This window comes from Lotus japonicus, chromosome 4 (assembly GCF_012489685.1).
Source record: "Lotus japonicus ecotype B-129 chromosome 4, LjGifu_v1.2".
In the NCBI taxonomy this organism is placed as follows: domain Eukaryota; kingdom Viridiplantae; phylum Streptophyta; class Magnoliopsida; order Fabales; family Fabaceae; genus Lotus; species Lotus japonicus.
This window is the reverse complement of record NC_080044.1, coordinates 10,691,842-10,714,734: the sequence shown is the minus strand read 5'-3', so window position 1 is coordinate 10,714,734 and position 22,893 is coordinate 10,691,842. Positions and strand designations below refer to the sequence as shown.

The following is a 22,893-nucleotide window of genomic DNA, read 5'->3' as shown; positions in this document are numbered from 1 at the left end:
AAATGAGTAACCAATCGTATATCCATCGGTGTAAGCAGGTATAACTCAACTTGCAAATTCGATCAATCTGAACTAATTCGATTAATCTGAACCAATTCAATAAATTTCAGTGAATTGGATTAGGTTGGGTTATCGAATTGGTTAGAATTTTTTTTCATTACACCCTATCACCATCAGTTTGGGTGTCAAGTTTGGAGATTGAAGATCCAATCTAACATATGCGATTCTGGTCAATTCAAACTAACCTAAATAACATAACTAAATAACATTAGGAATAATGAGTGAGTTTCTTTCTACACTTACGTGCCCTTTAGGTTTTAGTTGATTTTTTCTCAAACCGCCACTCTCTGGTGACAAAGCCTTAGCAAAGAAGCAATCTCTCTCACTTTGCTGCCATGGTATCACTTACATCCACCAAACAGTGAATGATCTCAATGGCCTATCCTTCACATTTTTTGTGATTTCTCTTTCCGAGTTATGAATCAAGCTCTCTATTTAGTTAGAAGTTCACAATCTCGACATTTTCTCTTCGTGCCTAGCCTCCATTTTATTGCTTCTGATTTTTTCTGGTTGGTTCGGTTCCGGCTCAGAAGTAAAAATTGAGAAAACCAAACAAATCCAACTCAAGACTCTTTGATTAGTTCGGAATTATGAACACTTCAAATCCAACCCAACCCCCTAAATGCACCCATAATAGTCGAATAATTATATATTCACACCTCAAAAATAAAGTGTGGAAAGGTGGAGGAAGAGAGAGATAGGAAGAAAGGAGAGTGAAAGTAATAAAGATGTGATAAGTGATTTAATTGATAGAAAAAAGAGAAATAGATAAAAATGAAGGTGGAAAAGAAGTGAAGAAGTGTGTATATATCATAACTCGAGTCTTGTCCTCCCATAATTGTCTTGTCAGGCAAACAAATTCGCTTGATCTAGACATTGTTTAGCATGGCATTTTAGTTAGGGTACAAAGAGAAGCAAAGGAACTTATATTCTCTTGTGCAATTCCAATCCTCTCGTAATATCTTTTTCTATCATCACATATACATTCATCAAGTTGTATCATTTACGAATATATCATATGGTATGTTCCTTCAACAAAAACTTTGAGTAGAAAAGCAAGAAAGTGAGAGAAGTATCTACCTGGATCTGAGCTGGAAGGTACATATATTAAAATTTGTCGTTGAAATGTCTTATTACATAAGATCCTGAATCAATATATATAAAGTAGTGCGATACATGCGTGTCATTGCTAAGAATTCTTGTGTGGTTGGCGGATATTGCCACAACTTTTCTGATTTCAGCCACAGTTTCTCAGGCTTTGTAGGGAGCTTCCTACACTGCTGGTTTTGTTTGAAAGAGTCCTGTATGTTAATGTTTTGGCTATGACTATATAAAAATAAACTAAAAATGTCAAAGTCAACGGAACCAAACTGAGAATTGATTTTCTACGAGTATATCTAGTTTGAGTCAGACATGTGTGTTACTCTAACAAAAAGCTATTTGTCCCCCCAGCTTTGCTATCGCAATAAGGCTGTGGATCGGATATGGTTGATTATTGTTCAAAGTTCAAAACGATTGTCGATTCCGTGCAAATGTTAACCAATGTCGACATATCACAAAGTTAAATGTTTGATTCTTCCATTGTTCATGCATGTGACGATTTTATTGGTGGAAAAATCTATAAGTAAATTTGTAGGATTCTTTGAAAGTAATTCTTCAATAGTTGTGGGTTGGGTGAACAATGTCTCATCTAAACCGTGGAAGCTAATTAACAAGCTGAATCTCATTGATTTTCTTCGAACCGATGTTAATTGTGTAGATGTTAGCCATACATATTGAGAAGCAAATGTTTATGAAGATGAATTAGCCAAACAAGGTTGTATTCTGGAAAGATCTATTTGGACCCTCTTCTAAAAAGGTGTTGAGAGATTTTTCTACACCGATACTACTTTTAAAATCCTCAAGATTCAATTTAGTATAGCATAGGGTTTTGTCGTATCCATAGAGAATTGCTAATACAAATGTCGTTCTCTAGTAAAGTTACTCAAGCAATAGATTTTTGAAAGGTTGATAATTGTTTCCGTGACCAAAACACATGCAAATTTAACAAAGCGAGAATAAAAACGATTGGATATCAAGATGAGAAAACTGTTGGACTTGGAGTTCACCATTTAACTACTAGTGTCCTATGATTCTATATGCAAATTCATTCCTATCTATGATTCATCTACACCAGTTCTACCCTACTACATTGATTCCTCACATGAGTGGATATATATAACTCACTTTCCTAAACATTGATTCCTCACATGTATAGAAAAGCTAAGTTATCTTTAAGCTTAGGTGTTTAAATGACTAACAAGCCTAATTCAATTCCTAGACATTAGGTTTATTAGATGGTTAATCCTAGGTCGGACTCTAGACGTCGTAGCTTCCGCTCTTACGCCGAATCAAGCGATATGTTCTAGGTGCGCAAACTAAAACATAGCATTAAGCACAAGAGACAACAATTGAATCATGTGATAGAAAGTATATTACATATAGAAATCAAGAAGAACAGAAGAACACATCATAGTTAAAGGTTACATCCAAATCCAACAAGAGAAACTTAGAAACCCATGTTCATGGATTCCTTCAAGCTTACAAGAGAAGAACTAAGATGACGGTGATGATCCGTGACGTCCGTGAACCGTGTCCAGCTCGTCGGAGGGTCAAGAATCCTTGTGCACAACTTCCCTCTTCGTTCTCTCTGAAGTTTTTCTCTCAGAAATTCCAATCTCCCCAAAAAGTGGTAAGCTTTTGCTATTTAAATGAATCAGAGTCGTGGATTTTCGCTTAGCAAAGATTTGATCGCTAAGCGAAATCCTGATAATCTCCTTTGAACCGCCTTACTTTCGCTTAGCTAGCCTTTTTTTCGCTAAGCGAAATCCTTTTCCTTCATGGGAAGGTTTGCTTCCGTTGCTAAGCGACATATATCATGGCTAAGCGAATCTCTTCTCTTCAAAATACCCTTTTCTTGGCTTGGATTTTCTCTAACTCTTTTCCTACATCAAAAGCTCACAGTCAAAATACTTATAAAGCATATTCTAACTAAATTAAACATATTACAACTAAAACTATATATATACCAAATCTAATTAAAGGAGAGTCAATTTGATAGAAATTTCCCATGATAAGTGCCTAAATTGCTATGGAAAATTAGGTAAATTATGCACTTATCAAAATGCACTCTTTTTCAGTGTTTTTTTTCTTTAACGGAAAATTACATGTAGTGTTGTTTCTCAATTTAATAAAGCTGATATTTATTAAAACATAAATAAATATATCTGTAAGAAATTTATGATTTCCGATACATGTTGTGGCTTATGATGGTGATCATGGTTGAACGGGCCCAAACTCTTAAAATTAAAGTTTATACAAAAGAATTTTTTTGGGTAGACAAACCAACCAGGAGATAAATATATTGAAACTAACAACAGTACTTTAAAGAACTATCTTTTTACTTTAAAAAAAAAAAGGAACCATCTTTTATTAAATACAACACATGTAGTAGAATCGTGCACAGACTTGATTAAGTATTACCTGAATTAGTAATCATTAATTGAGAAGTAGAGTAGAACTCATTCCTATAGTTTACTTTTTATTTGTTGTAGTATTTAGAGTGAAATGAATGTTCTTCTTTTAAGAAACGAATATTCTTTTTAAGTTTAGCACATGTTTAAAAAAACGACTTACAAAAGGCAAGTAAATAGGATGAAAGGAAAATTTTTCTTTTTTTAAGTTTAGTACATATTTTTTGGGTTGTCTAAATGACACATAGAGGAGTTTGAGTTAAATAATTCATTATCAAATCACATTGAAGACAAATGAGTTGAAAATTAATTAATAAATAAAATATAAAAATTCCAACTCACTTATCTTCAATGTGATTGGATAATGAGTTATTTAACCCAAACTTTTCTTGGGTCATTTAGACAACCCCTATTTTTTTAAAAAAACAAGACTTACATAGGATGAAAGAAAAATATACTCCGATGTACAAAAAAAGGAAAATATACGTTGTTAAATTTAATCCATTTTGGCATAATCAATTAGCTGTGTTTATCATCATCATTAGTTCATTACTATCATTCTTTAAAATAAACCAAACATGCATTGAAAAAAAAAATAGTCATCTTTTTAATTAAATATAATACAACTCAAAAAATTTTTACATATTTTTGAAAATATTCAGATAAAATTAAATGAAAGAAAAAACTCAATTATTAAATCAAAGTTTTTTTGTTCATCGTAGCATACAGGCATAACTGTTCTTTACTTCTTCCAAAACAAAAATGGGTGTCTAATGTTTCTGTCGATTATGTACCCAAAAAAAATGTTTCTGTCGATTGTAATAGTGATCATATGGGAATCGAATATGATGTGTGTCCTACCATAAATAAGAACGCTTAAATCTCTTGGTCTCACGTGCCAGCTTAGCTTTGAATGGCTTGCATGCGGATCGAGCTATGGTGAAACAATGAGATATACTTGCAGAAGAAATTCTAACGCTCAAGTTACTGACAGAGCAAAAAGAGGATTCTCAAAGTCTAAGAAGAACTCTAAGTTTTTCATGATAAATAATGGAACGACTGCGCATGTATTTATAGATCTAATGTCCATTATAACGGTCTCTTGAAGTCTTTAGGAAATATTTAGGGAGGTTCTGAGATACTAGTTGCCCCTAGCTAGGTAGCCTCACTTAATAAGTCAGAGTCTCGCCGCTCAGCCGTTGTTGGAACAAGATGTTCCTTTTCTAAATCATTTCATATGCCTCTAAGGTGCTCGCTTAATCATAAGACCTTTCGGCCACCTGAGATGCTATTGGGCTGCCCGAAGTTGGAGCCTCCATCTCGCCATCAAACATATGTAATGTAAAGCTATTCAAACTTTACTGAACCTTATTTGCTTATTAGTGTTTCCCTTAGCTGTTGTTTAGGGCTTGCAGAGGTGGAGAAATGACATGGTTTTAAGGGAGAAAACATATGGCCGCAAATTTTACTTGAAATTGGATTAGACAAGAGCATGTTGATCACCTAGAGTTCTTGTACCAGAAGCGTCTTGATTCTTCCTCTGCAACTACTGTGTTATCTCCGGATTTTCAAACAAGCTTGACCACCTCCTTAGGAAACAAGCGCACTCTGACAGCAGTGGTTGGCAACTCCATTAAGTTGTATCATATTGAATGTTGATGGAGATTTTAGTGCAACTAGCCTACACGAGAGGGTTGATACAAGACAGTAATGAAGATTGGAAGTGCACACTCATACTTCTCCTACATATCATTTCACATTTTCTTCTTCATATCTCTCTCTTCTATTCTATCATAGCACTCATTTCTCTTTTTTTTATCTCTCTTAAGGTGGATACGTGAAGAGGTGTGAAAACAATATTTTCCGATTTTATTTGTGCTTTGATATCTTAATGCATGGTCTCGACTTATTATCGGGCATGAACTTTAAAAAAGATGTATGTGAAACTAATTGCTTGAAAATTATTAATTCTATATCAATTGTTGACTCTACAATATGACATCACCATCTTAGATGAACCTCCTAAGAGAGTTCTACCGTTGTTAGCAAATATTTTAAGCTGTATTTATTTTATTTTTACATTTATTTTCTCATTAAAGATGTCTTAACTTTTAAAAAATTAAACAAATCACACTAAGATTCAATTTTTTGGAGTGCATGTCTTGAAAAGTGTGTGTTGACACCTGCTGAAAATATAACCACAACAACAAAACTGAGTTAAACAAAAATTATTTACAACCTTTATTATTTGATAATTGAATAATGTAATAATGATACTATTGGCACATCAAATTGTGCAGTTATTTTTAGTGGGTAACTCAACTAAACTTTTCCTCTCCATCATCTTGTTCCCTTGATTTTCTAGGCGACACAGAACAGAACCACAAAGGGTGATTCAATGGAAAACATTCTGGGTCTTCTCAAACTTCGTATCAAAAGAGGCTCAAATCTAAAACCTTGCGATACTCGTACCAGTGATCCATATGTTGTTGTCACTATGGCCGAACAGGTTCCAATTTAAAACTTATTTGATCTTTGATTATAATTTTTTTGTGCAACCTTGATATATTTGGTTACTGTAAATCTAGCATTCATTTGATAGAACTTTGGTTCTAATTCTAATTTCTCGGCTGGGATAATTGAAGATTTATGAATAAAGATTGGACATGATTCTTTATGGTTTATTTGTTAACACTTAATTTCTTGTTGATGCAGAAATTGAAAACTGGTGTTTTTAAAGATGACTGCAATCCTGAATGGAATGAAGAATTGACTCTTTATATCAGGGATGTCAACATTCTGATACATTTGGTGAGTATTGAAAATGTTCTATATCATGTCATGAGTAATTTAACAGGGCTATCATTATTAGAACAATTTAGTATTAAATTGTTGATGGCTTTGAATTTTTGATTTTTCCCTTCAGACAGTTTGTGACAAAGACACTTTCACGGTTGACGACAAAATGGGCGAGGCAGAAATAGACATAAAGCCGTATCTTCATTGTGTGAAGATGGGGTTGAGCGATCTCCCAGATGGCCATGTAATCAAGAAGGTTCAACCAGATAGGACTAACTGCCTCACTGAAGAGAGTAGCTGCGTATGGCGAAATGGAAAAGTCATCCAAGAGATGAGTTTAAGATTGAGGAATGTGAAGTCTGGCGAAGTATTTGTGGAAATTGAGTGGGTTGATATAACAGGTTCCAATGGTCTATCAGAGGTTGAGCTTTAGGTATGCCTGCTTTCTTCAACTTTATGCAGTACTACTTGTATTCTGATTTCTGATGTATGCATATCACAAGCTGAGTTAGGTTACTACATGACTTGTGGAGTAAAACCTTGAAGTTATTGAGTTGGAGAAGTATCTAATCTAATAATTAGTAATTAGAAATTATAATGATGACATGGTCTGTACCGGTAGTCATTAGTCAAGTAGTTTTGTATTTGTACCAAGAATTTTTGCAGGACATACCTCACAAATATAGATTATTTGTTATTGGATCAGCTCAATGAATAAAATTGGCCATATTCTCTTCTGTTAAAGGTTGAAATGGAAAAGATTGCAATTTCCTGTAGTCCTAAAACATCAAAATATTTATGAACATCTATTTGGCATATTATGTAGCAGTACTTCAATAATTTGGGAAGTGAGGACTGTGATTTAGCAGTAATTTATTTCTTCCTATACATCATTTGCTTCTTTGGCAAGTCTAACTTTTAATAAGTTGGATGGCTTTCCCTCCCATTTATGCTTGACCTTTTGGTTTTAAGAATGCTGGTTTTAAGAATTAGTGATTGCCCTTCTCTGACTCTTAATATGCAACATGAAAGTAGACAGTTAATGTCCTTCGCATTTTGAACAAGGTTCTACATTCATTCCACACCCCAATAGTCTGGCCAAATTTTTCACCGTCTTGTTAATCTTAACTTTTTCACAAAATAATGTCTGATATTCTATTAATATTAAATTTAAAAGACGGGTTTGGCAGAGAGGGTTCATAAAATATTGAGGAGAATCGCGTTTGTAAATATTTAGGACAACATCATGTGATTTGGGAGAGATCATGTAAATATTTAGGTGATCATGGTGGGATTCAGGAAATCATGTAAATACTTAGGAGATGATGTAAATGTTTAGGACATCATGGTGGAATTTAGGAAATCGTGTGTAATTGTCTAGAAGATCATGATATATTTATGAGTTTTATACGAACTAATACATTGTGAAATGTGGGGTGCTTAACGGGCATGTTCTTCATCTAGTGCCTGCCTCTCCTATTTCATTACTATTGTGGATTTATTTATCTGGTGCTGTTTGGATATATTTCTTGATTGAAAATAGTAAGGTTAGGAACATTGTCAAAAGACTCAAAACCAAGGTGCATTGGATGGAAATTTCACTTAATTAATCAACTTATTTTTAATATTTCTCCTCCCACAACATCCCTGCTGCTGTTTTTAATCTTGTCAAGATATGAGGCTCCTTGGAGCAACATATCAGACTGTTGAAGTGCAACAGTCTGATGAGTCTTACACTCCTCAATAACTCCTTAGATGCTGCACCTCTAGCTTGTTCCCTTGCCTTTTGCTTCTTTTCCTCCGACCCCAATTGAACATCTTCTTGAGATTTTCATTTGATGACTAGATTTTGTCTTCTTGGCTTCACTATAAATTGTTTCTCTTCTCTCTTCATCTGATATACAATGTTTGGAGTAGCAGCAGGCACCCTCAGTGACTTTGGTCCTATAAGATGCTTTATACAATGTTCCTCTCTTGACCAGAACATTCAACCAGGATTCCCAGCAGCTTATGTTTCTTTTTCTTTTCTGGTGCTCCCTGCTTCTCTTTTTGGCTGGTACAATCCTTGTTAACATTACATTTTTAGGAAACTGTTGATTTATAGATCCATCCACTCATAGTGCAGGCAAGGCTTATCTATCACAATTTTCTTACAAAACAAACTCATTAATTGTGTCAATGAGATATGATAAACTCCTTCTGAATGAATGCCTTTGAATGACTCCTCTTGGGTTTTTTTTTTGAGGAAGAGATTCTCTTGGGTTAATTTGAAAACGAGCACACAAGCATACACTATATACAAAGTGTGGTCTACTACGAGTTAAGTGTAGTAGAGAGTCCATTATGCCTCGATACATATGTTACAGATTTCTCTAGAAACCTTAAGCATGTATCATTTAAAACAATTGTCTATATGACGAATGCATGACTGCTTAGAAGTTGATAAATTGAAATAAACATTTTGTTGAGCAAAATGATGTGTAGTCAGAAATCTTAACGTTGGCCTAAGGCTCATCATATATAGTTTCCTCAACATTTTAGTTTCAACTCCATGGATATTATAGATGAAGTTGCATCGAATAAAAGTATCAGCTCACAGCTTCTTTGTGCAAACTACTAAACAAGAGAGAAAGTGTGAGATGTAATAGATTATAAGATAGAAAATGAGGAAAGAGATAGAAACAAAACTGTGTGGAATAAAGGTGGGTTAAAAATGGAGTGTGAATGAGTGAAAGTACTTTTCCTGTTATACATGAAGATTTTGTGGACATACATCAGACATACACGAGCGGGGTTTCTAACCGCTGCAAACGTATGTTGCAGCTAATGTGTGTTTTATATATATGAGTGGAAATATAGATATCATATATCTGACTATCTGAGTTTGTAGATTTTATGTGGCAAGACTCCTGATTTCTTGTGGTCCTTCTGATGACTCTACAGGAAATAGCAGCACGACTTTGACACCTTGAACTTTGAAGGTTTATCCGATGCAACAAATAAATTCTACTGAGAAATTGTAACTTATGGATCTTAAGGCTCATAAATAAAAGTACTTCCTCTATGTAAATGTATTTGGAGTTTCTATATTAACTGATTTTCCCTGTCTTTGCTCCAAGTCCAAATCCAGTAAAGAGAAGACTTCAGACGCTGCTAACTTCATTTTCTGTGAGAAGTTGTTTGGATGCTTCAATTGACAATAGCCACAACCCACAAACATAGTCAATTTTGTTTGAGCTAGCAATTCAAATGAGTAATGACAAATTACATAAAATCATCCAGCACGTTTTAGATCCACACAAGCATAATATGCAAGAATATACCACATACACATTTTACTCTGAAAATAAATATCACATGGAACTGAAAACAAAATAATTGGCATGCATATAGACAAAAAGAACAACAAAAATCTTAGAGATTTTTTTTTTCTCTTGTTCCTGAGATATTGGATTGTAAGGTTATGGTTGAATGCTAGTGCACTTGCCTTATCTCCTAAAACTTGCTTCTTTTTATCAATTCAAACCAAGCAAGAGCGGCAAACAAAATAAACAATGGCTACTTCTACTTCACCAAAGTACTTCTCAACATCTATTCCCAAAAATAATAACTACCCTTCTTTGCATACTAAACTTGGTTTTTCATTCTCTGTTCCATTCAATAAATCTACACTTGTGAAATCCATTGGCACTGCAAAATATGATGAAGTTGTGGTGGTTGATGAAGAAATGGACAAGATACGGCGGCTTCAGAACGGTTCAGATGTTAGAGGAGTGGCATTGGAAGGTGAGAAAGGAAGAAAAGTTGATCTTACTCCACCAGCTGTGGAGGCAATAGCAGAGAGTTTTGGGGAGTGGGTTGTGAATGGTTTGGAGAAGGAAACAGGGAACCCTGTGGAGAATGTGAGAGTTTCTCTTGGACGTGACCCTCGAATTACAGGGCCCAAGTTGAAGGGTGCTGTGTTTGCTGGTCTTGCTCGTGCTGGTTGCTTGGTGTTTGATATGGGACTTGCTACCACACCAGCTTGTTTCATGAGCACAATGTTGCCTCCGTTTGTCTATGATGCTTCTATCATGGTAGGTTACACAAACTTAGGAGTCTCACTTCCTTCTTTCACACATTTGTCATAAATCAACATTCAGAGAAACTAAACTATGTGCATATTTGAAAACACGGTAGAAAATTACTGTGAAATTAAAATTATGGTTCACGGAAGCAAAAGATGAGAAAAATTGGTTCATTATCATAATTTTGGCTCAGTGTGATTTTCTACCTAGCATCCAAACCAGCACTAAATTGTATCCATCTTGTTTTTCTTAAAATAATAATAGGAGAAAAACAGAACTGAGATCTTTTAATCATAGATACTCTCATACTTAATCATGAACTAAGTATTCCAAAAGTATCATAGAAGAAAACACAAATGATTTGACATTATAGTCCCATTTAATATTATCTTGCTTGCTTGGCTACATAGCTCTAATACATATAGCATGTTTGGGGATTCAGATTCCAGTAGTAAATTATTTTTGATCAGTTGAATCAAGATCAAATAGCTGAAATCTAAAATGACAATTATACACATATAATTGATCTCTTTAGATTTTAATCGTCAGATAGAGACCATATGGCTATAGAAGTGCAGTGAACTCAAGGAGATTTGAGAGCAAGAAAATTCAAATTGTGTTTGGGTGGGCGACGAACACATAAGCCAAAGATATTAATAGTGTGTTTGGTTTTGCGATGCGAAGCCTCAAAATCACTTGTACAAAGAAGTTACAAAGTTTAGCTTTGGAGTTATCTAAACTCTAGAATCTAGATTGTGAGACACCATCGATCCAAACACACTATGCTTTTCTTCTCCCTAAAGCTCAAATTGAGACTCCCAATATAGAACCAAACAAGCAAGATAGTACAATACAATGTGAATGTGGAAGATACCAAAAAAACTGATCATGTAAATAACTCCTACTTCATTTTGTGTTGCAGATGACAGCATCTCACTTGCCATATACTCGAAATGGTCTGAAATTTTTTACCAAGAGAGGGGGACTGACATCGCCAGAAGTGGAGGAAATATGTGACAGAGCAGCTCGTAAGTATGGAAATAGGATGGCAAAAGTGTCTACATTGCTTAAAATTCTTCCAAAAAAAGTTGATTTAATGAGTGCTTATGCAAAGCACCTAAGAGAAATCATCAAGGAGAGAATCAATCATCCTCTGCATTATGATACTCCACTCCAGGGATTTCAGGTTTGACTAATGCACCCACATATATTTGTAATTTGTTTGTTACACATGCCTCTCTTATTTAAAATTGGAAAATGTTTTGCAGAGAGAAATGAATAGAAGAAATATGGTTTACATAAATCTGAGACACATCTCAAAATATTAATGGACCCTCTTAAGATAGATGATTTTACCCAATATTTACCTTGGGGTGATTTAGACAATCTGAGAAGAAAAATAAAATTTTCTACATCATCCAAATAAATATGGGGTAAGATCACATTAATCTTAAGTGACCTAATAGTATTTTGACGTGTATTATAAGTTGAAATTTCGTGAGAAAAATGTTAAAATATTACCATCTCACCTAAAATTACGGTGATTTTACCTCATCTACGCAAGTTGTTGAAGAAAAATAAATGTTACATACATTTACAAAATCAACATCATGTATACACGTGCGAGTGCGTGATCAAATCACTCAATCACAACGGTTAATTTCTCAATTAACAGTCGTATGTGATGACTTACTTTACTCTTTACTCTTTACTCTTTACTCTTTACTCTGTTGCTTAACTTAAATTGCAATGAAATAAAATTTGCAGATAATAGTGAATGCTGGAAACGGCTCAGGGGGATTCTTTGCATTGGATGTCTTAGACAAGCTTGGAGCAGATACCTTTGGTTCTCTGCATCTCAACCCTGATGGGATGTTCCCTAATCACATTCCCAACCCTGAAGACAAAATCGCCATGGCTATGACCAGAGCATCAGTGTTAAATAACTCAGCTGATCTTGGAATAGTTTTGGACACAGATGTGGACAGAAGTGGTGTGGTTGATAACAAAGGGAACCCCATAAATGGTGACAAGCTCATTGCTCTCATGTCTGCCATTGTGTTGAGGGAATATCCAGGATCAACTATAGTAACTGATGCTCGTACAAGCATGGCTCTCAGTAGATTTATAACTGAAAAAGGGGGTCACCATTGCTTGTACCGTGTTGGTTACAGGAATGTTATTGATAAGGGAGTTCAGCTTAACAAGGATGGAATTGAGACCCAACTTATGATGGAAACTTCTGGTCATGGTGCTCTCAGGGAAAATTATTTCCTTGATGATGGTTAGTTATACTATTTTTTGGCATTAAGTAGCTCCTCAACGAAGCTTCTTCCATAATTTATTTTAGCTTTTGAATTAGGTATAGCAGAATTTACAAACATGCACTTAGAGACAGATGGAGATCATTTGTCATCAATTCGTGTCCCATTTCATGTTTTGCCAATTGTAAGATTGGATACTCTCACCACAAATTGTCTGTGAGGTAGAAAATGTTATTTATAATAATAAAAGTACAGAATATGCTAGAAATATTTGGAGGCATATTACAAAATAAGTCAATAAATAAATAAATAAATATCTCGTAGGATATTACGCCTATTTATCTCTAACACCAATAAAATTGTACCGTGTAGCAATGAATATGACAATTATATGTAATTAGTTTTTAAATAACATGATATAATTTAATTGATGGAATAGTGATGGTAACATCAAATGGGAACAAAAGATTTAGGTCTCACTTAAACCCTGAAATAGTCTAGACACCCCCCCCACACACACACCTCTTTATCACATGACATGTATGTCATATTTGTTACTTCTTTCTCTTCTCTTATTTTCTAATTGTGTGGTGTCCAAAACATTTTCGTTAAAATTGGCATAGATTCACATTATGTTTCATTATTTTAATTATCTTAGGCTGAATCTAAACCATGACAATTTAACTGATGATGTTCTACTTTTGTGATAAAGGGGCCTACATGGTGGTGAAAATTATAATTGAAATGGTAAGAATGAAGCTTGCGGGATCAAATGAAGGAATTGGCAGTCTTATACAAGATCTTGAAGAACCATCTGAATCAGTAGAACTAAGGATAAATATCATCTCTGAAGCTCGACATGCTAAAGCAAAAGGGTCGGAGGCCATTGAAACATTTCGCAACTACATCATGGTACATGTCTTGAAGCCGATTATGATTCTTTGATGTCACATCACAATGTCAAGTGAACTATGTCCATCTCTTTATTTATAAATGTTCAGATATGAATATAGAGATAGACAGCAAATTTACACGATTTCGTCTTGAAACCAATGAAACTAAACTTCATATTTTGATCATATTTGAAATGTAGATATAAAATACATGGAGATTCTTGTTTATGCAGGAAGGGAGGCTTAAAGGGTGGGAATTAGACGCATGTGGTGATTGTTGGGTGAGTGAAGGGTGCCTTGTGGATACAAATGACACTCCAGCTCCCATTGATGCAGACATGTACAGGTACCAAAGAAATTTCTAGCAGTTCAACAAATCTGATTTTACAGCTATGTCATGTTCATCAAAACTAACTTTGTTTTGACATGTTCAGGGCAAAAGTGTCAAATGATGAGCATGGAGAACACGGTTGGGTACACATGAGGCAGAGTATTCACAACCCGAACATTGCTATTAACCTGCAGTCATCTGTTCATGGAGGTTGCCTGTCTATGGCAAGAGATTTAAGAGATGAGTATGTTTTATTTCCATTCTTGCAAATTGATGTAGCATATTGTAAATAACATATACTGAATATTAAAGTAAAAAATAATTTATAGGTTGACAAGGTTTTAACAGAATTCCCCTTATTTTATTTGGTTAACTGATTTCGTTTGTTCAATAATTGCAGTTTCCTCAGAGCAAGTGGAGTTGATACATTCCTTGACATTACTCAAGTTGATCAATTTGTTGAAAATGGCCACATAGCCTGATTGGCAATTATTTGTTGTACATACTAGGAGCCTTGATGTTCTGATCACAGATCAAGATTCTGTAGCATTTCAATGTGATCTATATGTACATTGAATTACTGAACTATATAAAATGAAGAAAATGGAAGTACACAACTGCAATTATGTACATATAACAGAGAGCTTGTTCTTTAATTTGTAACAGTATCAGAATGAGTATAACTAGAAATGAATCCTCTATGTACGAGTAAATTGGTAAAATATTTTAGACTTCATTTAGCTAGAAATTAAGTATGTTATGAATCAGATAATTAGACTCCATTTCTCATTCAAACAAAAACTAACTCAGGAGTAACATTATTCCTGATTTTCTTGTGAAGTTTGCTTCATATCAACTCAGGAGTAACGGTACTCCTGAGCTAGCTTTTGTTTGGATGAGGAATGACCGGTTGGTTTGTAGTAGGCACTTGATATGCCAACTTGCATAAAATCAGTTGTCTTATTGCAGTCCCGCTTCACATGGGTTAGACAGTATGCACCCGGACTAGTTTCTAGCACTTTGCAGTCTTGGACAATGGACCGAAAATAGGAATTAGAGGGGCTTGGACGAACATAGCCCCTTGAGGAGCTCAAAACAGTTCCCCATATAGGATGGGATAGCTTGGACAACAAATTTAATTAGCACTTCACGCCCCACTCAAGACAATGTCTTCTCTTTCCAAGCTTTAAGCTTCTTCCATATTCAGTCATTGGCAAAAGAAAAACTTGGGACTTTGATCTACCAATAATGGTGCGAAGTTCAAGGTATTTCTAAAAATTCTTTGTAGCATTAACTTTTAGTGGCTGCACAAGCTCATCAATTATGGGACTAGGCACATTTCGGCTAAATAAAAGATGGGATTTGTCAAGGTTTTCTTTCTGGTCTGACACTTGCTTGTAGGTCAAAAGGATACTAGCAATCTGATGGACCTCTTAGGGTGTAGTTGTCGCAAAGATTATGCACTCATTGATAAAGAACATGTGAGAAATATCTAGTGCTCTTCTGGTAATCTAAAGATCGTGTAGGGAGGACAAAGACATTGTATTCCCGATCATAGCATAAAGAGCCTCTCCACATAATATGAAAAGGTAGAGGAGAGCGGGTCACCTTGTCGGGGGCCCTGATGGGATGAAAAGTTGCGGTGCGGCTGGCCATTAAACAGAATACAGAACCCCACAATAGTAACACACATAATTTAAAGCCTAGTCCATGACACTTGGAAACCCATTCTTTGGAGCACACCCTCTAGAAAATGTCACTCCACCCTATCGTAAGCCTTAGCTATATCAAGTTTCAGTGCCATCACCCCGTTGCGCCCATTATCTTTTACTTCATGTGGTGAAAGCTCTCAAACGCAATGAGAGCATTATCCGTAATCAACCTTCTTTGCACAAACGCACCGTGGCTCTCATCAATGATATCTGGAAGGACCAATTTCAGCCGGTTAGAAGTGGACTTGCTGACAAGATTAAAGCTTAATTGCATATGCTAATGGGTCAATTTTGCCTAGCATGAGTCGGTTGTTTCACCTTTGAGCCGTTTCGGTGACACCCTATCATTTAGAATACTAAGGCACACATTAGTAACATCTTGTCCCACAATATGCCAGAAATTTTTGAAAAAAAGTGTAGGTAGACTATCTCTCCCGGGAGGACTTGTAGAATGCATCTGACATAACGAACGACACACCCCATCACCTAAAAAACGAGCATCCAAAATAGCAAGATGTGTGTCTTGGATCTTGCTAATGTTAACCTATCATACACCAAAGAAGTTACCTTCGAAATACCAGTGGGATCCAAAGAATGACAGGGCTCCTAAAAATATTTATTGAGGACAAGAGCAATATCCTCCTCCTCCACAAACTCATGTATTGTCTTGGATCTTGCTAATGGAATTATGCTTTTCTTTTGGGACCCTTTTCCTATGGAAGAACTTAATGTGTTTTGTACCTATGTTTAACCCATGTGGCATGTGACCTTTGACCCACAAAATCTCGTCCTACTCAAGCAAGCGATCCAACTCCAACTCTATATCTATTATTTCACTGAGAGTTGGATCATCTTTCAACATCTCCTATCGATCCGCAATTTGCTGAGGAAGTGTGCCAAAAGTAGCACCCCAAGCCCCAAGGGCCTCCGTGGTACAATGTGCTCATGGGTTGAGTGTGGAGATTACAGTAGAGGATGGTGCTTGTCTTTGTGGAGCGAGATAGAGCATCGTAGAGGACATATTCATGTGATTCTGCTCACGGGAGCGAGGAAAAGCGTGGAGGGGACAGATTTGAGCGGTTGCTTTTGAGAGGCAAGGAGTGGAAAGGGAAGGAGTAAAGGGAATCGAAATCATAGTCGCATGATGTAAAGCAAGGAGTGGAGTGAAGCAAAGCAAGAAGTGAAGGGAACTGATATCACATTCACGTGATGAAATTTTAATTACGAATATCAACTTCTTGGCGATTCAAACCGCCGTTAAATAAAAAATATATCGGCGATTAAGGTCAACCATCATAAACTATCAGTTTTAAGTGCAAGCGATGGCGGTTGCCCAAACTGTCGCAAAATCAATAATTTGGTGCGGCTGTCAAATGATGGAGGCGACGAAGAAGACGATCGAAGCCACGCCAACAAAGATCTGAGTGATGGGTATGACCTTCAGCCCCACCACTGGTTCACCGACATAGAGCACTTCATAGATCTATGGTTGTACCACACATAGACACAGAGCACAAAGTTTAAGAGAAAGGTTGTGGGGAGAGGCCAGACTTGCGACACTGACACTAGTGTTGGAGAAGAATATTTAAGGTTTCCAATTTTATTTGCGGTGTCCTACTAAGACCCTAAATTCTTCTTGTTTGACTTTTAAGGCCCTCTATTTAATATAAAGAAAACTTAAGACCTCTATATATCGGTCCGGGCCGGTTATCAATGTATGTATTTAACTTCCCCAACCCGAGCCCGACCGTGATTAACCATGTGAATCCGTAAACAAATTTCGCCCAAACCACTTAACCGGCCTGATCCGCTCGTGAATGTTGTTTTTATATGTCGGGCAGTTCGATTTTGGGTCGGGCCGGTTTTTTTTTTCTCAGCCCTAGTTCTACACCTCTAAACTGCCACTGACCCATTTACTACTCGAGAATTTCTTCACCTTATCTCTGCTGAAATCTATTGACCAAAAAAAATCTCTACTGAAAATTTTCTGATTCTGATTCTGATTCAAATGCATGAACCCTAATTTCCCCTAATAGTTGCAATTGGTGCCTGATTTGTGAACCTCTTGAATCACCTGACATAGTCTCTTCGCTTACGTGTTGGAAATCCCGGAGTCCGCGATTTGGCATATGAATAAGATTGCTTCATTCATCTCCTTCTTCTCACCCTTGCTCGCGCCCTGCCTCGTTCTCTCTCAAATTTTCGCTAGCTCTCCCTAGGTAAGTTCTTCATTCTCTTAACTTGATTTCTCTTACTTGCTAAGAAATCACACTTTGACATTGATGAATCAAGTTGTTAAGATAGACTGAGAATCACATAGTTGAAATTAGACTGAGAATCTGTCGGTGCTTTTCTCAAGTTCTAGAGTGAAAGTAATTGTTTGTTGTTAAGTTCATGATCTTAAGTTTAATCTTACTCATTATTTTGATGTAGATATATAGATGTGGAGACCTCAATGTGTGCAATGATCTCAATATTAGGGAAGTTCCATGGAGGGCAATTTTTTTAAGTGGTCCACAGGTGATACATTGTTAATACCCTTTGATTATGATCGTCAATTAAGAAATCATTATGTCAATGGCCATAAACAATGAATCACCTGCGGACTACTTAAGAACGATTCACACTTCCCGGGGTATTTATGCTGGTAAGCTTACTATGTCCCTTAATGCATAATTCCTAATTTTGTGATAGTTTAATTAGAATTTGAATACTGTAATTAATTCGTGCTCGCATTTCATCACATGCTCGTTTGCTTATCTTGTTTGTGTGATTTGATTAACATGATTTTTGGCATAAAACTAAACTATGTAGACCTCTTCATATAGACCAACCAGAAAATTCGTGAATTTTGAATCAATAACTTAGGCCATAGAAGGTGTTATTACTAGTAATAAGTTGTACTAGTATATTTCTAATATGTTTTTTTTTATGTTTATGCTGCAGCTGTTTTATTTGCTCGTGACATCACTGTAGATAGATGCTTATCAGATTTTTTTCTCTGTTTCGTATGCAATTTCATCAGTAGATAAGAACATTGTAAACATGCACCCACTTGTATTTTAGCTGTACTGATATATTTTATTGTGTTCATTTCACAACTATATGATTCTGTCATCCTGTTTTAGTTGATAGCCATACATGACTTGTCTTGTGCAGTTGGTTAAAGTTCTGTTGCTTTGTTCTATCTGAAAGCTACCTAGATTGTTTCCTATTAGTATACGAGTTACCAGTGAGATAAATACTTAAAGAAGACCTTATAATGTTCATGTTCTCTGATCTCTTTTCTACTGTCTAATTGGTTTTGTTAGTCATCTACTGATGAAATTGGGACCTCTACAATTTCACAGTAAACTAATACACCAGCATTCAATCTCTCTTATGATTTGGTGATTCTGTGTTGAAACGTGATCTTTGCAAAGAAAATGAGAACAGACAGGGGAAGAGGAAGAGAAAGAAGGACCCACTAGGCTGAACAAGCTGTGTTTACTTGGTTAAATTATTGAAGCTTAATTTCCATATGCTTTTATTAACATGAGGGAGCTTAAGTATAGTACCCTTCAAGAACTAATGTCGAATCTTTACAATCTTTTAATATAAGTGTAGTGAATCCACATTCTTTGAAGTATGTTTCCAAGATCAACGCATGAAACATTAGCTGAAAAGCTATATCAAACATTTAAAGACAATAAAACTTGGACAATCTAAATTTATCTCATACTGACTTCACCAGCAACCACTATGCCAGTGATGTGAGTAACTTACATGCTGCCCTACTCAATGCTTCTAAAATCTAAATGCTCCTTTCTTTCAGGAATTTTCCCATCTTTACCTGAGGAAACTTCTAAATCAATGAAGCTCTCTTCCGTAGCCACTCATTTTAAGGTTTGTTTTCTCTTGACATGCATATAATTGCAAATTATCTGCTTTTGTATTTATGAGTTTTATTCTTAATGCATATATTACTGAAGCAACAAAACTGCAAGCTTTACCTGGAACCCTGACTACTGAGCCACACTACATTCGTTATATGAAGCCAAATACTCTTCTCAAGCCAGGGATATTCGAGAACAATAACGTGTTGCAGCAACTTCGGTGTGGGGTAACCTCAATGCCATTTTGGTCATGCTCTCTGGTTTGACAAGAGTATGTTTTCCACTGACTTTAGACTTTATGGATGCCATTTATAGGGACTACTGGAGGCAGTTAAGATAAATGGCGCAGTATATCCCACTAGATAGACCTTTGATGAGTTTGTTCAATGGTTTAGTATCTAGTTCTGAAAGCATGGTATTTTAATATACTTTCTACCTTCCTTTTCTGCTCATCTAGATGATTGTGATTGTAAAATAATTAATTGTAACCTTATGTTTACAGCCCTGACGAAGTGGCTGCGTGCAATAGGCTTCTAGACAAGGCGAACTTTAAAGATGATCAGGTGCCAATTTATCCCATCTGGAATTTCTATTAATCTCAGTTGCAGCATTAACTTTGGAAGCTGGTTAGATGAATCATAGATGATGCTACCTTTTTTCGAACACATTTTGTGCTTAAAATAGATTGGAATAAATTATTTTTTTGGATATTTTGTTTCCTTTTAAACTGGTTTAAGTGACACCTTTATTATGTTTTCTTATCATTATGGTTTATCGCACCAAATTTTTAGAAGGACCCCAAATATACGCCTTAAGGGTGAAGCCCAAAAATGAGAAGTGCTTAGTACTGGCCTATACATGTTAAGTGCTTTTTTGCTAATTATATGCTCCTAGTCCACTCGCTTTAGCCCAAAAATTCAAATGTGTTATGGTGAGGGGAGGTTTGTTTGTCAATGGAAAAAGGAAAAAATGGAGTTGTCTAGGTTACCACTTGGGCTAATTCAACACCATTTTAGGTGGGCCAATGATTTTTAAGAGAAGTTGGTTTGGAATTCTATAAAACTTTTACTTATTTATAAATAATCCTATTGGCATGTAATCCCATTAAACGGGACACGTTAACTTAAAACACAAACACCCTGAGCTGATTATTGGTGAAAAGCAGAACCATTTCAAATTTGAACTATAGTAGATACTAGATAAGACCATCCAATTTAGCAGTATTCGGATGTCTACTTTGAAACTATGACAGTTATTACAACTGAATTATGTGAGTGAGGCATACTTCAAGTGATGCAAAAGACACTTCTACATTCAGCTAGTTCCTGAATTATGTCTGAAGTTGAATTAGCAAGTGCAGGTGACACACTAGTTCCTGCTGAATTGGTGATGGAGTCTGGGATGACCGGGCAAAAGTTGTTTCTAATGATGCAAAATGATAAGCTTATATTGTTGATTTTATTTTAATTTTTTTTGTCTTGACATGCTTACTATTCCAGGCTTTGGAGAGTATTGTCGATAAAGAAACCAAAGAAACAAAGCGTGAAAAACAGTCATAAGATAATGAACAGCAATAAACAGAGTAGGAGATAGAATCCAAATAATCACAAAAATACTACGAAAACATAAGAATGAACTAAACAGCAACCTAGACATCCTTGTTGCTCAGTAGAAAGTATAGTTTCTCAGCAACTCTAAAAGACCAGATATTGAACTCTTGCTCTGCTTTCAATCTGTTCTGCTTTACGATCTGTTTCCAGTTTTTGGTCAGATTGTAAGTCCTTGTGCTATTCATACTCCACTTCTTCAAGGTCATTTCGAACTCTCTAAGGAACGGGTCCAAGACGATCACTTCCAAGCCAACAGGTTTCCTATCTTCCTTTGAATTTACTATTGCCATCTCTCTTTCTGTGAGGAAATCACTCTGAATGACATTCTCAGGCATTGAAAGACGATTGTTGTTGTCATTGACATCAGTCTCATATAACTTCTTGTGCATCACATATTTCACATCACTCCCATTCAGCTCTCTAATTTGGTTCTCCAATTCGACAGGCAAAGCTGGTGCTGGTAGCGGCGGTGCCTTCTCCCGTTTTGGTTTGTTGACATTCTTTCTTGTTTTCTTCTGTGTTGGTTTCTTGATCACTTCCTCTCTTTCTGTTTGGACCATTATTTTCTCTTTTCCCTTGGCTTCTTTCATTGTTGTTTTCTTGATCACTTCCTCTGTTGCTGTTTGGACCATTATTTTCTCTTTTCCCTTGCCTTCTTTGATTGTTGTTTTCTCAATCACTTCCTCTGCTGCTGTTTCGACCAGTATTTTCTCTTTTCCCTTGGCTTCGTTCATTGTTGTTTTGACCCTCTTTCCATCTCTGGCCAAGCCTTCATCAGCATCAGTTTGGAATTTCCTTTTCTTGTTCTTGAACGCCTCTTCAATGTCCTCTATTTGTGCCAACTCTTCTTTGGTATAAAAGTGTGGTGCAACTAGTGATAAAAGTCTAGTCAAATGAAAATGTGAGAGTGGGTTGAAAGGCACATTCTTGTTGCGTTCAATCCTAGCTGCTATGTCTTCCATCAAAGCTTTCTTCTCTGCCATTTTTAAAGCTTTCTTCTCTACCATGCTTTGTAACCTTTTCAAGACTCAATGTGGTTGTAAATCAAAAGAATGTTCAGAGGACTATTTATAAAGAGATCAATTATAACTGAGTTAATAATAATCAAATCTTTTTAGTGAAAATTAAATCTTTTGAACTGTCTTTTTTTTTTAAAAAAAAATCTTGTAAGATAAATCTGTACCAAATCTTATAATATTTGTGATTTTATTTTAACTTCTACACAAATTGCCCAGCCTTTACAAATTTAAAATAATAGAAATATAAATTGCCGTATCTTCATTCCGCACTAAGTTATACATTTATGTCAATCTATAACTTCGATTGGTAATCTTTTTATTTTCGTCATTACTTTTTTCCCTCAAGTCAAATCCGTGCCAAATCTTATAATATTTGTGATTTTATTTACAAGAACAAATTTATTTGAGTAAAATATAATATAATTTGACTTAACGCTTATACGTCATTATCCTTGTATTCATATAATAATGGAATTAAAAAAGAATGATTATAAGATATGTTTTTTACTTTAACTTTTACACAAATTTATATCATTTGTGAATTCTTATCTAACATGTTCATGCTTTTTTTTACAAGAGGAAATATAATGCTTATAAAAAAGAACAAGAGGAAATATAAAGTAGAAGAAACAAAACTAAGATCTTCCATCTAAATACAATGACGTATAAATAAACGACGATGGTTGTCTCTAAACTCCGTGATCTGTCCCCTCTTGTGATGTCTTTCTAGCAAGATAGTCCGCTTATTGTT

General features: G+C 35.6%; 2 protein-coding genes and 1 long non-coding RNA gene across 4 annotated transcripts; all 3 read left to right on the top strand.

Annotated features, from left to right (window-relative positions):
• The first annotated feature begins 5,867 nt into the window (after window positions 1-5,867).
• LOC130714848 (protein C2-DOMAIN ABA-RELATED 7-like) lies at window positions 5,868-9,528 on the top strand. The gene is made up of 4 exons (XM_057564813.1): window positions 5,868-6,081; window positions 6,288-6,383; window positions 6,499-6,804; window positions 9,315-9,528. The coding sequence occupies exons 1-3, from the start codon at window positions 5,971-5,973 to the stop codon at window positions 6,802-6,804; spliced, it is 513 nt and encodes a 170-aa protein (XP_057420796.1). The 5' UTR covers window positions 5,868-5,970; the 3' UTR covers window positions 9,315-9,528.
• Window positions 9,529-9,784: 256 nt separating this feature from the next.
• On the top strand, window positions 9,785-14,563 carry LOC130714847 (uncharacterized). The gene is made up of 7 exons (XM_057564812.1): window positions 9,785-10,447; window positions 11,361-11,624; window positions 12,206-12,722; window positions 13,415-13,614; window positions 13,829-13,941; window positions 14,030-14,170; window positions 14,327-14,563. The coding sequence occupies exons 1-7, from the start codon at window positions 9,926-9,928 to the stop codon at window positions 14,406-14,408; spliced, it is 1,839 nt and encodes a 612-aa protein (XP_057420795.1). The 5' UTR covers window positions 9,785-9,925; the 3' UTR covers window positions 14,409-14,563.
• Window positions 14,564-17,515: 2,952 nt separating this feature from the next.
• On the top strand, window positions 17,516-22,230 carry LOC130715528 (uncharacterized). 2 transcript variants are annotated; one of them, XR_009011685.1, is made up of 8 exons: window positions 17,516-17,857; window positions 18,072-18,285; window positions 19,453-19,523; window positions 19,610-19,740; window positions 19,829-19,928; window positions 20,016-20,076; window positions 21,285-21,379; window positions 21,569-22,230. It is a non-coding gene; the product is annotated as an uncharacterized LOC130715528 (long non-coding RNA). The 2 variants fall into 2 exon arrangements; XR_009011684.1 differs by lacking the exons at window positions 21,285-21,379; window positions 21,569-22,230 and having other exon boundaries at window positions 17,524-17,857; window positions 20,016-20,264.
• Window positions 22,231-22,893: the final 663 nt, after the last annotated feature.